The following is a 16,568-nucleotide window of genomic DNA, read 5'->3' as shown; positions in this document are numbered from 1 at the left end:
GGGAGGCCAACGCACCGCTGAACAGCGCCAGCGCCGCCCAGCCAATCACAGCGCCGGATGAGACCCGGGCGCGGTTCTGATTGGTCAGCACTGCTCCGGCTACGTCATGCATGTTTCTGCCCAAACATGGAGTGGAGTTACGGAGTGAGGAGTCCATAGATTACATACACTACAATATAAAGCGGAGAAGAGCAAGCACCAGGGCTGCGTCCCAAACCGCATTCTGACACACTGGATAATGTGTCAAAAAGGGCACATCAGCATTAGGCCTCTCTCAGTCGTTAGGATAGTAGTATGTGCATTTGGACGTCACTGATACTCCTCTGTAGAACCATGTGTGGGAGTCCATAATTAGCCAGCTGTTTTAATTATACCTGGGTGTCCCTTACATTCTCAGTGTGTGTGCGTGGGCTAGCTTTAGGCATGAAGTGAAGATCTTGTGGGCCATTTCTTTAAGGCCGTGAGCACACATTTCTTCACGACTTCTGGAAAACAGTACAATAACATACTTAAGAAATGAGGCTGTTTAATGCAGCAATTTGGATCAAGGCTATGTCTTTTGGAAAACTGTGTACTATTTCTTAGCTTAGTCTGTTTTAGCTTATTAATTTTATAATTGGCTTCATATTTTGCTCCCAGCTGCCAGGGTGTGCATGAAAACTTTTGTGTTGGCCCTGCAGCATCTTAGAAGAGTGGTGTAACTCTATCCAATGCAGTGTATTTTTAAAAGCTCTGTGCACCAGCATGTCCTCCCAGTTTTAACATGCATAACCTAAAATATTTTTATGATTTATTACGACTTGTTTACTCCAATCTTTATTATATGTTATTATAAATGCTAGCCACAGAAGACACATTAGGCTTTGTTTTGTAGGCTTTGTGGTTAACACCCAGTTTTGGAGCCTGTGCCTACTGTTTTTAATTTATGACTATGGCTAAATGTTTTAGAAATGATACATTGAGCTCATGATGTGTCAAAGAAAGCAATAATTAACAGCACTTGTATCTGCTCGACTTTGTCATTTCAGCCATCAATAGAACCCTGCAGATCCACCATGGCTTAATGAGATGTTACAAAACAGCCAGATCTTTTTTCTTGACAGTATTGCCCAAAGTAGTCTAAATAGTCACCATTTGGCTCAACTATTGCAATGACACCAACTTACAACCTATAATGAGCTCAAGTTTCACAGTGGGCCTACCCAGAGACACTTTCAGCTATCACCGAGTGCACAGGCCCTGCTAACAAAGACACGGTAAGTGTCTGATTACCTAATAAGGACTGATTCAGTCTGAGGGAGCCACGGTGTATCTTGCAATTGTAATGTAAATTGTTTATGGTAAGCCCAGCAGCCTTCTCTGGAGCTAATAAGTGCAGAGTCATTTGGAAGCCTTGCAGAAAAAGTGCTACTGAGGGAGCTTTAGCTTTCTCACTACTGGCTTCTTCACCAAATGCTTGTTCGTTTCCTCTGAAGGCTGAAGGTGTTTTTGCCATTGATAACTGTAAATACTACAGACCCTTTATTTGTAACGCAGCATATCTTGCAGTATTTCTGGTCCCCTGTCAGTGAAATGAGACCACTGGAAGCAATGGTTTCAGTGGACGTCTTATTCAGATTTTGCCTTTACCAGGTAACCATGGTCATCTGACAAAGACGTTTGTGAGTAGAGTAGGTTTTGGAAAGTGTTTATGTGTTTATGAGCTGTATGGTGCAGGAAGAGCTTCACAGGAACCAGGGCAAGTGATGCTGTGTTCAGCATTTCTCTCTCTCTCTGTCTCTCTCTCTTTCTTTCTCTCTCTCTCTCTCTCTCTCTCTCTCTCTCTCTCTCTCTCTCTCTCTCTTCTCGTTCTCTGAGTCTCTGTGTGTGTCTGTGTCCAGGTCTACCATTGGCCTTCTGCTGACATGACCATATTTGCAGAGTTTGCAAATGCGTCCCAAAGGATGATGTATGGTTATTGCACTGCTCTCTCTTTCTTCTCTCTCTCTCTCTCTCTCTCTCTCTCTCTCTCTCTCTCTCTCTCTCTCTCTCTCTCTCTCCTCAGATACAATTAAGATAAAAAAAACATGACAGGCAAAAGTGAAACTTGCCATTCGCTTGGGTTTTACCTTATACAGTATATCTGTTCTTACTGAACTGTTCAGTTGTTGTCAGAGAGCCTGAGATCTAATGGATGTCTCACTGCAGAGGCCCTACTGTGCACCGTCTGTCCCATATGCAGCCTGATCATATTGTTTATGCGGGACTTCCAGAGCTCTCCCTTGAAAAAATTGAAAAAATGTACCTTATGTTCAGCGGATCAAAGTCGGTCATTCGTTAAGCTAATGTGCTGGTCAGACCACTCTGGCTGTGTGTGTGCTTCTGTGTGGTGGGTTGTCTCAGTAGCCAGCACTAGAGTAATTAGAGAGGACCTTCTCCACAGCCATGTCTCCGTCTCAAACCACACACATCCAAAAATAATTGCAAAGGAGCGATCCGAAACCATCGGTGACCATTGTCCAGCTGCATGAGTGTCACACTTTCAGAAAAGAGATTAGGTGCTTTTGGCTCTCCCTACGGCCACAGGCCACAAGCTACATCTCCATTTTAGGAGATATACTTTTTAGTCTCAAAGTCCACATGTTCCTTAGCTCTCTAAGGTGGTGGTGGTAAGATATTGCCGTGAGCTGTGGTGATCTGGGAAGCAGTTAGGGGTTACGGTTAGGTGCCTTGTCCTGTTGGTACGGGATATAAACCCCTCTACTCTAACCTTCAGGCCATGCCCAGTCTTATTTGTGTGTAAGTAAGACTGACTGTTTTTCCATTTCGCAGTGTTCTGGTTAGGTTTCACTGACCAGTTAGGTATCACAGCAACAATCGTCCAGCATCAGATACACTATGTGTCCCAATGTTTGTGGACACCACTTCTAATGAATGTATTTAGCTACTTTGAGTTACACACATTGCTAACAAATATGTGCAAATGCACATACACACATACACACACAGCTTGTGTAGTCCCTGTAAAGAAGTATTGCCAGTAGAATAAGACTCTCTGAAGCAGATAAACATGAACCTATTGGCAGCATGCCTAATACCAGGCATGGACTACAGGGGTATAAAGCCCCCCCAGCATTGAGCTCTTGAGCAGTGGAAGATTGTGTTCCACCCAATACTTTTGGGATGAGTTGGGGAGTTGGGGATGAGGTGGGGTGGTGATCATTCAACATCCTGACCTCACTAAGGCTCTTGTTGCTGAAGATAATCAAATCCTCAATAATGTAATGCTCCAAGACAGTTGCTCCAACATAAGCAGGATAAACTCTTTTTTAAATCCCTTGATTTATGAAGAAGCAATGAAGAAGCAGGTGTCCCAAAAACATTTGTCCATATTGTGTCTTCACTGTCAGCTGGAGCCATGATGTGTATTTATAGATGTGTCTGTTATAGATGTCTTTAGATGTATAGATATCAAATATGCTTAAGATGTTCCTGTTGCTTGCCTTAAAGATACAGCTGGTAGCTGACTTTCTCTGATGCATAGTGTAAAGTATTATCTCAGTTTCTTTCAGGTCTGAAAGAATTGTAAGACTCAATGGCGCCCTCCAGTGGAGCATAAGAGTCAGTAGCTCAGGTGTCACAGCCAATATATTTAACATCCCATATACTCAGAATTCTTCTTTTCTCATTTTCATAACTGCTTTGTTTGTGTCAAAAAGCAATTAGCAAATTAATTCATATTTTTATTTTATAATTGTATAATTATTATATTGTAAAGTAAACCATTTCCTACATTTGAGTAAAAGGAACAATCTGCAGAGACTACCAGATGCTACAGTAAAGTGCAGCTAGTTGCTCTACCATTGTACTGACAAACATGTGCTATGACATATAAACAGCAATCATTTAGACTAGCTGTTCTTCTAATCTGAACAGAAAGGGTTTTTTGTGCCATATTTTTTAATTTTCTGTAAGTTTTCCACTTGGGTCCATCTATGACCTTTGTGTGGCAAAACCAGTCCTAACTTGGTTTTACAAAACTATTTCCCAGAGTCTCTTTATCCCTCAAAATTACAAAGGCTGTTTTTGTTGTGTTTGTGAGATGACTGGCGCCCTGCCCAGGGGGTATTCCTGCTTTTTGCCTCACAATTCAGTTAGTTGGCCTGGCTTTAACACTCATATATGTAAATAAGCTCTGGTCTGATTTGTGGTTTTTATTTTGGCATATTTAAAAAAACAGTCCAGACTGAAGCACTCTTTATATTGTTGTATGTGAATTTTATGGATGTTTTGTTTGTAAAATGTGAATTGTATTGTATTTGTTTTTGTTCAGTTCCAGTTTCCATATGTTTTCAGACTATATGGGCTGTACATTGTGACACTTCACTGAACATTTACAATACCACAGAAAACTATTTTATTTGTATTATAGCATCAAGATAGTTAAAGCAACATAATGCAACATTTTTGCCTTAAAAGAACAGATTGAAAATCATGTTGATGCTCCACTGAGGAGAATGGCATCTCTATCATTGCTACTCTGGGCCCTTTTAATGAAGATTCCGTATCTATCAGCTTGTCCACAGATGCATGCATAAATCATGTGGCTCAAATCACAAATTCCACTTCCAAACTGTAGAGGGAGAGAAAGAGCAAGAAATGCAAATTATCGCATACTGCTGCTTTAAACTTCACATTGTGCTTGACGAGGTATTTGTCAGCACTCTTTCTACCACTGACTGACTAAATGAAATTAGTTCCAGCTGAGAGGTCGCCTACACCCTCAATGCTTCCATGTTTTCACCCACACATTCATTTCATCATATTCATTGTCTGGCCTAAAATCTTTTCCAGGCTCAGCGTGTCCCTTTCCCATAAAGTCATGACATAATCTATGAAGCAAAACAAGTCTGCAGCTGCCACTATGTCAGTCCTGGGTGAAGCCCGGCTTGCGGTAATCCAGGATCTGTTTTCAGGAACCCCTTTTCCCCCTTGGACCAACCGGCTGGGAAATCCTTTCCACTCCTACTTCCAGCCACCACTAACAAGCTGATGTGATGAGATGCCTACCCACCAGCATACGCAGCTGTCTCCGAATAGAGCCTATGACAGCATGCTGGATTCATTTAGCCCGTGAGAAAATTGTGGCTCCTCGGCCATTTGAGAAATGTGAATGAACATTTGAATGAATGAGTAGAGAAGAAAGAAGTAAGAAACAGCACAAAGCTGTAAGAGTGTAGTCAGTGGACTCAAGACCAGCAGTCATGATTTAATGAGCATTTTAATGATTTTAAGGGCAATGTCAAAAAGCCAATACTGAACTTTAATTATTGCAAGTCAAATAAATATATTTACACGGATGCTTCAGAATGAACGCTAGTATATATCAATAATATATCAAAAATGAAAAAAGGGTCCAGCCTCTTACAAAAATATGTACACATATAATATAAAATAAATACAATATAAATATTTAAAATGCATCTTACACATTAAGTGCAACAATATTATATAAATATTATCATCAAATATGAAAATTCATGATTCATGTTTGAATCATCATTAAAAAATGAAATACATGCTATGTCTAGTATGAGAAGAAGAATGCCTCACAAATATCTCACAGAAGAGCTTTAACAATGCCTGAGCTTTTGCTACTTGAGAACAGAATGTGACTAGTATATTACATATATACTACTTGTATGCATGTATTATTTATTGTATGTTTATGTATTTTTACTATATATATTATATTAAAAATATAATAAATAGAAAGGTCTTTACAAAAGAGCAACATCAGTGCATGAGTATATCAGATGTAAAGTAGTCTAAGTAGCTATTTGTGCAGTCACAAAGTGCCATTGAGGTACACAGCTAACGCTTATGTGGGTACATAATGCCACGGGTGAAGGAAGGCAGGCCTGTGTGCTCTTCAATCCATTTGTTATAGTTGGTGACTTTTGTGTAGACACCTGGTTTAAATTTGGTGGCACACTTATCTCCCCAGCTGACAACTCCAAAGAGGAACATTCGGCCGTTAACTTCACACACCATTGGGCCTCCAGAGTCTCCCTGCCATAGGTTAAACAGGAAGTAATACAGTGAGAAGAGTACTTAATAACAACAACAACAATAATAATAATAATAATAATAATAATAATAATAATGTAGGCTGCAAATGAAACTGAATCAGTAATCAATTCATAACTGATATACCTGACAAGCATCATCCTTCCAGGTGGGACTACCGGCACACAACATATTTTCAGTAAGTGGAATCTCGCTATTTCCATAGTAGTTTTCCTTCTGGCAAACGTTTGGAGAGATGAGTTGTACGCGAGCCTCCTTAAGGTACTTAGAAAACTCAATGACAGCTGAGAAGAAAAGAAATGAGCAATAGAGAGATTGAATTTTCATGCTACCACACCACACAGTCATAAATATATACTGTATATATATATGTATATAGTTATTATTGCTGATAACACTGTGAAAATGTGCTTCTGGGTGATGTAATTGGAATACGCTACATATAAGCAGATATTTCCCAATAGAAGAATAGGACTTTTGTAAAGTTTCATTAGAAAGTCAGTAACACTCACAGCTCTTTACACTGCCATAGCCAGCAGTGGTGCACAATGATCCGTAGGGCATCATGTGCTTGGAAGGGGGAAGGCACACCGTCCTCACTGAGTTTGTTCTCTGTGCACACTGCCCATTGCTGTTCTCAATCTGCAGCAGAGCTGGACGGACACACACACACACACACATACAACATTAATGAAATAAGAATCGGTTCTTCTGTTAATATACATTCAGTTGAGTTGGATTGTGTCATTTCAGTTTGTGGAACATAAACACATACCTATGTCGTTGTTGTAATCCTCTTTTTCTGTGTTATCAAAGTCCTGATGAATCACAAGTTTGGTCACTTTAAACTTCTGCTCTTTGTTTTGGTTCGTCTCATTGATGGCATTCTTCCCCAGATGGACTGAGATGTGCTCTATTTTGTTTCTTCCACTGTTCAAGACAAAGCATAGTTCTTATCATACAGCAAAACAACCATTTCTTTTGAGCTGTACATGATCGTATATAAAACTCAAATAAAAAGGATCAGAATTAGTTGTTCCTAAATAATTTTGTAGGAGAATAGAAAAACCCTCTTGTTTGACTTGAATGTAGATTAACAATCATTGATATTTTGTTCCAAGTCAGTTTGGACAGCTTTTATTAATAATTTATTTTCTTTCAAACTCTCACAATAAAGGTCGACCAGTGGTCAACAAAAATATATATAAAATATAAGAAAAGTTATGATGTTTAATTAGAATTTGTAAGCTATATTTATTTATTTTTTATTTCAGAATGAGCACATACCTTCTGGAAAAGCAGTGGGCTGCAGTCAGAACCCAGCAGGGAGTAATAAGCGTCCCTCCACACTTGAATACATTGTTTACGTAGATGGATGCTATCCAAGGCTGTGACTCCACTGTAGATCTGAATCCTCCGATGATCTTATAAATGCTGTTTAGAGATCGTTCACCACATGTAGTCTCTGTAAATGTAGAATTCAGATGCAGGAGTCATATCACAGAACAAAAGCATGACTTTCATTTATGCCATTTAGGTCCTTTAGAAGGTAATTTGAGCCATTCATATGTCTATATGTATGCATTTATATATGCTTCTTTACGCAACCAAAAGTGGTGTAGAATAAGTAAATACATTTCTTTTGTGATTTCAGCCATAGAGTTTATGAGATCAACCTTTCAACGTATGTTTTTGAATTAGCTTAATATAGTGGAAATTATCAATAGACCTGATAGAATAAGTAAATACATTTCTTACCAGTATCCAGCACTGGTGTTGGGGGTTCTGCTGTAAATGTAACAATGATAATAATTAGCATATTCTTTGTACATCCTTTACTTTATTTGCACAAGTAAAAGTTCATGACTGCACTTTACAACTTACTTGGCTTGGCTTTACATTGAGGGATATAACAGAACTCTCTAACAACACGGCTATGTCTCCTGACCCGACACCACGGCATGATGCTGTTATCTGGGTTCCTGCAGAGGAAGGCCAATCACAGTCAGGTCTCAGTGAGCAATGAGTGCATATCACAAATTTAAGCCCAAATGGAGGAACTTCCTATTTAAAACATTCATACGCTGACATGACTCAGAGACGTATTTGAAGCTTGAGAGCCATGATAGTCAAAACATGTCCCTCCACTACTTCCCTCAAGCAATGACTTTAGTTTTAACAGAAAAGTTTGTCCCAAGGCGTGGGCAATGTGGTGCGATTTTAGCATTCTTCATTATAAATTACACCAAAATACACTTTTCTGAGAGTGTTAAGTTGCATATTGGCTGCACTGAAAAAACAATAGAGAGCTTTAATTTTAATTAATTACATTGTTTTTAGGGTTAAGATTTAGTACAGTGTAGTATTAATTGAAAGATTTGTGTACTTTTTTAATTAGTCTAGCTACACTGTGAAAAATATCTGAGCAGAATCTATGGATAACAATCTTTTTTATTTACCATAACCTATCAAATCTTGTTTTGTGATTTCAGCCATAGAGTTTATGAGATGTCAACCTTTCAACGTATGTTTTTGAATTAGCTTAATATAGTGGAAATTATCAATAGACCTGATTGAGGGTATGTCTGTATGTACAAACAGATATATCCCAGATAAGTGATCATTTGTGATCATTTTACAGATATTTGAGTTGAATCATCTTATAATGATTTAGTTTAGTCTGCTGTCATTGATATATGGATGGTGAATGTCCCATGCACACTATTTAAAATACCAAATTGCACTGATGCTGGATTTTTTTCATTTCTCTCATATTGATATTTCTGAACAAGTGTGTGTAAAAATGGATTGTCATATTCAACATTAACCTTAAGAAGTGATGTCAAGATTTCCTTAAACTTAAATAAGTAAGTTGAAGCACAGGTTAAGAAGTCCAATCTGAGCTGTTATAAATTCAAACTGTAATCTAAACCTATTTTACAATATCATTACATGCAAACTCATAGTGAAAAAAATGATCTCAGGGTCCACCTGCAATAATTATGTGCTCCAAGCCCACTGGAAACAGCACTGTAGTCCAGCATCTGGTATCTGCTCCATTTAAGACATCTGTGTCCTCTGGCCGTTACTGAAACAGTGCCTCTGTACTCGCTCCCATCACTCCCCTCAGCAAGACACTGTGTAGATTCATCTGCAGGGACAGAAATTAAAATCACTACACACTCATTCTTGAGAGCTATCAAGATTAAATTCTGCTTTAGGGGAACTGAGTGAAAAAAAACCCCAAAAAGCCAGGGGTAATATGAGCTACAGGCCGCAGACTTACCATACTTTGTTCCTTTTACAGCCTGAATGTCATCTTTTTCCCATGGCTTGAACTTCAGTGCAAAAGACTGTATGGAGGGGAAGAAAGAAGCCAGACAAAAGAAAATAAATGACACACAAAGGCACTGCTTTTATTTTGTCTGGAAATATATTAGGAAGTAAGAGTAAACAGTTCTGCATTTTCCTCCTTACCGCAGCAAACACACACACCACGAGTAATGTGATCACCAAACACTTCATCTTCGCTGCAGACTGCTGTCTTCCTTATATGGAGTTTCTGAAAAGCATCATTTTGGAGCAATGAAATAAAAGATGTATGCGAATGCAAATGACTCAATGGCTGCACCTAACCCTAACAGGTACATCTTCATTAATGTGGACTTCAAATGACGTGCAAAGTACTTTATCTGTGTGCAAATTGTGTGAGGACCTGCAAAATATCCTCCCTGTGTCAGAATTTTAAGTTCACAAGACATAAAACATAAACACAAACACAGATGCATGTACATATGTTTACAGGCATGAACTTTATGGATGTTACATGAATATTGCTGCAATTTAATTGCTCTGCACACAAAAAAAGATAGAAGTGTGACATGTTTATACGCAATCTAAGACAGTCAAGGCTTAACGTTATATTTTAAATATGAGAAAAATGAAGATCTTGGATAGACATAACAGGGTTCTTCAATCCTGGGTTCTACATACATAATTATGTCAACTACAACTACTTTTTCTTTTTCAAATACAAGGACAAGGTGTTATATACACACTTAAAAATAAAAGGGGCTTCGGATCATCTCACAATCATGGTTCTTAATGAAACCAAAAGTTCTTCTTCTATGGGATCGCTCAAGAACTATTTGAACCCCATTAGTTTAAAGAGTGTGTAGCACCAAAAAAGGGGCTAATACTATCAAACCCTTTCTCAGTACGACTCTTTGTTTACTTAGAGTATGAATTCACTGTCATATTAACATATATTTTAATACTGATTTAGTACAACCAAATGCCCCAATGTAAACATGTCTCCATGTCCAGTTCTTAACTAGAAGATGTAATAGATCTAATCCTGAGTGCAAATACTGAATCCTTATCTTCAGCTTTCTTTCATCACCAGTATTTAGTTTTGGTCATCAGTAGGGAGTAAAGACTGCATTTCAATTGTCTCTGCAACTGATCGGTTCTGCACATGGAAAGGCAGTGTGATGTGCTTTCTAATATTTAGGTTGCGCAAGTCTAAGCCAATGAACACATGACATTTATGATGAAAATGTTCTCATGAAATATCTTAGACATGCATTCATGTTCATTAAAATGTACAGTAATTAAAACGGGTGGTAACGGGTTCATGTGCTTACCTTTCAGAGTTTGTTCTCTTTTGTGATTCTTGCTCTTGTTCTTCTCTGTAGACAACAGATCTCTCCTATGAGCCCAGCTGGATGTGGGTTGCTGGTTCATATTATTTATATAGCTTTGAGGGTTTGTGATTGGTCAGCAGAGGCGGGCCTAAAGAACACTAATACAGGTTTCACACAATATGAGGAAGGCATATGGGATATTTTTGAGAATGTGACGTAATGCTTCATGAGATGTGACTCAAACTCCTTCCTACTTTCAACACATTGAACAAGTTTAGAGGAAATGTTCCTTATATGGTATTCGACTATTCTCCAGTATTGTCATCTGGTCTCAGCTGTGTGTGAGAACCTTTTTTTTTATCAAATGACACCACAAAAAAAAAACACAGAACAAAAGAGCTGCAAAGAAGCTGAGTAAAGAACTGACACACTGCTTTAAATTACAAACAGCAAAGTGTGAAGAGAAGGTCCTGAACTTACTAATAAGAGAAATATGCAAATCCCAACATATTGGACAAAAAGTCATGGGCTTCATTAGAAGAAAGCCACACACTGGAAAGGAGAACCCACATTTAAACAGAAACAACTGAAATTAATAAATGTACACAGCGTGGAGGAATTTAATAGCCTACTGATTCAGATCAACAAAAAGCCCCAATAAAATGACCATCAGTATGTCTCCACATCCGGTTCTAAATTGGAAGGATGCATGGGAAATGCTCATTTCTAGTGTTGCTTTATCAGCAGTACTTGTAATTGGGCATCAGTTAAATGGAATTGGTGGTTTGGGGGGGGGGTACTGTTTTATTGTGTGAGTCAGTGCAACTTTACGTACTTTACCTTTTTATACAGACAGCTGCTCAAGTTCAAAAAGTCAAACGCAGATGGAATAATAATGTTTTTGTTGGCATGAGTTGGCACAGTCATTATTCAGCGATGTGGGGATTTTAGCTCGGTGGGATCCTGAAGCTAAATGACATCATTGTGTACGCTTTAGGAAATGTGTAGGTGCTTGCAAAAACTTCCTGTTCAATGTATCAGAAAACTTCCAGTGTTGCACTTCAAGAAGGCTCCTTTTTGTGTTACAGTTATGTAAATGTTAATGGCAGCTTAAACTGAAGTTGTCTGATGCACTTGGCTTTAGCAATCCTACAGAAACACTGGACTTTAGGCATTAATACAAAATTCATGAGGCTTTCTGAGTAAAAGAACACACCTGTCAAACATATAGAGAGGAAGTGAAACTGCTTTATTTTCGCTGTTTTCTATTATTAACATAAAGGGCAGTGACATATGTCTATGACACATTCAGTCCATCACACTTTAGCCATGGGGTAATATCACTGAGGGGGAGTCCATGGTTCACATCTACATGCCTTATATGACACCTTACTCCTCTCTTAATTGACTTCCTGTCCATTTAGGTCGCATTAATTCAACATTTTGGATCTGCGTGAAAAAAACAACCTACATAGATACGTGTTGCTGGTTAATTGTGGGCGTGTTTGTGGGCAGAGGAATTTTTTTTTTCAATCATAAAAGCTCATGAGAAAAAAATGTGAGCGGCTGATGATCTTTTCATCAAACACTGCAAAAAAACATGTATGGGGTTTGATCTAACCTGCTGTCCTGCTGTCCTTTATTGCTGAATTGTGTGGCTCTGTACTCCTGAAACCCCCCACCCCCTCACACCATTTCCTATTAGTTGACATTAGGCCGTGTTCACACAGGCATGTTTGTATGCATTATGTATGATCTGTCAACCCAGGACATTTGAAACTAAACGTGGGATAACCTAATCACTGCTGTTACCTCGCATACAGGGCTGTATCCAGCTAGCCTATAAAGATGCAAAAGGGCAGAGACCTAAACTCACACACATTTTTTGCTGACTTTTTTCCAGCAACCGCTTGCAGCTGTTGTGTATGTGCTATTTTTTTCGAAAGAGTTTCCCGCTTGCATTGAAACAAAAAATATCATGTGAACATGGCCCAGCGTTCTTGTGACCAGAGTGAGACGTGACCTACCGGCATGGGACCTTAGGCCACGTTCACACAAGCATTTTTGCTCCACTTGCCATCGATTTGAGAGTAATTGAGGTTGTCCCTTCCTATGCTATCTTTTATTTGTTGACGCCTGGTGGGCCCCAAGAACTGAGGGTTGAGATACACTGCTTTTTATTAAATAATCTTCTCCTTTCTTGCTTAATCGCTTCCCAGTTCTCTCACAGTGTTACTGTCTCATCAGTTCCCACTCTCTGGTACAGAGTTAAGTATGTAGGTATTGAGTGCTCATGTGCAAACCTAACTGTTCTAAGAACTCGTTTGTACCAGCTTCAGTGAAAAAAAAAAGAATAAAAGGCCGTCTTTAGGGAACTATGCAATACTGTCTGCGCTGTGCAATACTGGAGGGAATGTGCAATATAGTGGCTGTTATAGATCCGGTTGATAAGTTGTTCATTTGTGTTTCATTTCTTGGCTCTATTGTATGTGGATGTATATGTGTATTCACTATATATGTTTTGCTATATTTGGATATGTTGTCTGTACTGTATATGTTGGGTGTAATTCATGGTTAAACTCAATCTTATTCCTTTGAAGTGACCCAATACCTGTGAAATGATGTCATCTTTATCATCCTGTCTGAACAGACTTCCTGTTGAACAGAAAAAGTAAATCCCAGCAGCTCTTTTACATGTACTTAATTGTTTTGGGTTGGGAGTTTTGGCATTTTTGTGGTTGTTTGTGTACTTCAGTGTATGTAATTCAGTGTATTTTGTCTTTTCTTCTACTGCCATATACAAGTTAAAATATTTATTAGAATATGAAAAGGAGAAGTGACACACACACACACACGGCTGCAGCTGCTGTGTGACAGCTGTTGTTTGAATGTGTCATTAGGAGGTTATTAAGCAGCAAATTTATAAGAATTCAGTTATGTAATGTCTAACATCACACCTGGCACCACTTTCAGAGAACAAAATACAGAGGAAAAATGGAACCTGCATCATTGTTTCACACAAATGTTCACTGCTATTTAAACTTGTGGGCCTGGACCTATACTAATTGATCGCAGGCCCCCCATAAAAAAGGGGAAAATAATATTTTAGATATTTAGTCAGTAAGTAAGAAGATCCACCAGATGCAGTGTATTACACAGATTTACAGTGTTCCTGTAACACTCACATGTCATAATTTTGAAAAAAATATATACATTTGCAATGCTAACAATGTTACAGAATTTTCTTTTTGCCCACAGCTATGAAGGGCACTGACCAGCTTTCTCCATGTGTGTTAGCAAAACACAAAAGGCTGTATCTTACACTCTGTGCAAGGCACAGCGCAATGCTCATTGCTATCTAACAACCTGCTGTCTCCTGTCTTCCGCCTGCCTTGTTTAAATAGCAACAGTGCTTGCGAATATATCTATGCCGGTGGACGTGGTGATCTCGAAATGGTGTGTTTAAGTAAATTTCTGGTATATTGCTGTCTTGGCAATGGAAACCACAGGTTCGCCACTGACTGAAAACAGCGTGTCACTTGTCATTTAAGAGACAGGTCTGATACACCCATGATTAATTAAGAGATGTAGTACATGCCTTTTGCACGTTTCTAGCTGCACAAGCCATACTTTTCCCATTGTTACAATAGCAAAGACACTAAAGCAAGCTGTCTGGTGCACGGTTTGCGGCTCGCCTAAAGATCGCTAAAATAGGGCCCACAGAGATGGGGATAATAGGAGTAAAGGAAGTAAAAATTGTTATTTGCCAGTGGTTTGTATCACATGCTCTGTTCCATCCCAGAATTGCCTGCCATGTTTTAATGCTCTTCAAACCCAAATATAGAAAATCAGGTGTGAGGCAATCACCAATAACTGCCTACCAAAGCAAATTTCTAAGGTTTATACATTCTCTGACTGTTCCAACCTCATGCTAATACCCATTAAACACGAGCTTTACCACGAGGTTTAAGAGGATCTCAAGCATTATCATCTAGCGGCTTCTAAAGTGTGGAGCGTTATTGAGCAATGACAGATAGAGGAACTGTGGCGGTTAAGATGACATCTGGAGAACTAAGAGACTGCTGAGGGAGGCCTGACTGAAGCAGCATCAAGGACAGAATTTTATACCAAAATACTCTTCTTCGCATATTGACATATCCTATACACTTCTTTACTTTTCATTTTCTAGAAGGCCAAACATTCACACCTCAAGCAGTAAGTGGCTGCTTCCAGCAACGGTCTTGGCAAGTACACCTTGTGCTAGAAATTTCACACAATCATTTTTCACCAACGGCAAGCTAAATACTGTATATGGTGAACATTATAGGCCACACTATAAAGCCAGTATAGTTATGCCAATGAAATGGAAAGCCTACAGAAGAGTGAAAAGAAGAAAACAAAAGATCTGGACAAGCAAGATGTGCTTGGGAAACAAGTGCTGTTGACCAATGAAGTTGAAATAAAACTCAGGTCACAATTGGCAAAAGTATGTTCAGAGAACATCTTTTAAAAGGCCAAGTCTGAGAAGAGGATGGCTTCTACAACAGGTCCAAAATACCTAAAATGACAACAGGGACTTTCTAAATAGACAAACTTCTGGAAGCTTCTGGAATGGCTCTCACAGTCCCCTGAGACATAAACATCATAGAGAAGTTGTAAATACACCTTAAACAAGCTGTACGTGCAAGACCTTTCAAGAATATGTTTGATATTGCAAATGAAAGATAACTGTAACTGTACATATATATATATATATATATATATATATATATATATATATATATATATATATATATATATATATATATATAGTGACACAACTGATGATTGAATGTTGGGTATGTTAGGAATTTACTGTCACTCAGTTAAAGTGTGGTTAGAGCTACAAAACCTAGAGATGAGATACTGTGTGACAGAACGCAAAAAGGAAGCACAGTTTTTTCACTGCCTCCACCCAGAGGAGCCATTTCAGGGCAGAAGCATTTCAGTGAATTGCAGTACATTTATTTATTAATAGATATGCTTTACTATAAGAGGCAGGTGAGAACACTCCACCCATACTTGCGCACCAAACAGGACGGCCGTGGTCCAGAAATTGTGTGTCTTGGTATGATTATGTAATGTAAACTGCACTGGACCTCTAAACATATTTTGACAGGCTTATTGGTTAAATACAAACTGACATGTAATTAAACCATCCAGACATTGAAACATGAAGATTAAAAACAGGTGTTTTTATTGATTGATTGATTGATTTATTTATTTATTATTATTATTATTATTATTATTATTATTATTATTATTATTATTGACATAAAAGCATGAACATAACTGAGTGTGCATGTAGACCAATGCCCCCAAAGTCTGGTCATGAACGCCTGTATGCATCTTTAATGCAGATTTTATTCAGTCTTTGCAGAGTGAAACCAAATGAACTTGCAGCTGTAGCAGTCTTGTGTTCTGTTTTCTACATAGCAATAGATGTAATGTTCGTGGATCAAACTGATCCGGTTAATCCTGTCTCTTTTTATATCAGAAAATTATCCTTTTTTTGTAACACAATTTGTAGTTTATAGTTTTTATTTGCTTTCATTAAACCATAAAACTGGCATAAATCTCATAATATATAATAAATAATAAAGACTTATACATATCTAAAAATAAAAAGAGTCTGAAAGACACGTTGTGTGAACAAATAACCAAAATGAACCATTATGAATGGCGTAGTGCATGGAAAAATAGAAGGTTGGTGGATGACGCTTCTCACGCTATAGAGGGTATAAAAATAAGAGTAAGATGATGTAATTTTACACAGGAAGCGTGTGGGTTTGTGTGTATACGGTATATACCTCC

The 16,568-nt window shown here is 38.4% G+C and overlaps 1 protein-coding gene across 1 annotated transcript; it reads right to left on the bottom strand.

Moving 5' to 3' along the window:
* Nucleotides 1–5,280: 5,280 nt before the first annotated feature.
* On the bottom strand, nt 5,281–10,780 carry plaua (plasminogen activator, urokinase a). The gene is made up of 11 exons (XM_072676996.1): nt 10,716–10,780; nt 9,547–9,631; nt 9,356–9,422; nt 9,061–9,220; nt 7,954–8,051; nt 7,828–7,857; nt 7,357–7,534; nt 6,845–6,999; nt 6,582–6,722; nt 6,196–6,353; nt 5,281–6,051 (listed from the first exon to the last, which is right to left on the bottom strand). Exons 2-11 carry the CDS (start codon nt 9,592–9,594, stop codon nt 5,854–5,856), a joined length of 1,233 nt encoding a protein of 410 aa, XP_072533097.1. The 5' UTR covers nt 9,595–9,631; nt 10,716–10,780; the 3' UTR covers nt 5,281–5,853.
* Nucleotides 10,781–16,568: the final 5,788 nt, after the last annotated feature.

Source organism: Salminus brasiliensis, chromosome 4, assembly GCF_030463535.1.
Source record: "Salminus brasiliensis chromosome 4, fSalBra1.hap2, whole genome shotgun sequence".
Lineage (NCBI taxonomy): Eukaryota > Metazoa > Chordata > Actinopteri > Characiformes > Bryconidae > Salminus > Salminus brasiliensis.
The sequence above is the reverse complement of the archived record's forward strand: the minus strand, read 5'-3'. Positions and strand labels throughout refer to the sequence as shown.

Excerpts from the sequence above, each read along its gene's own strand:
- plaua (XM_072676996.1), bottom strand. The coding sequence starts at position 9,594 with ATGAAGTGTTTGGTGATCACATTACTCGTGGTGTGTGTGTTTGCTGCG. Across the intron at positions 7,535-7,827 it reads AACACCAGTGCTGGATACTG|AGACTACATGTGGTGAACGA; the intron begins GTAAGAAATGTA and ends CTACATTTACAG. Across the intron at positions 6,354-6,581 it reads CTATGGCAGTGTAAAGAGCT|CTGTCATTGAGTTTTCTAAG; the intron begins GTGAGTGTTACT and ends TTTTCTTCTCAG.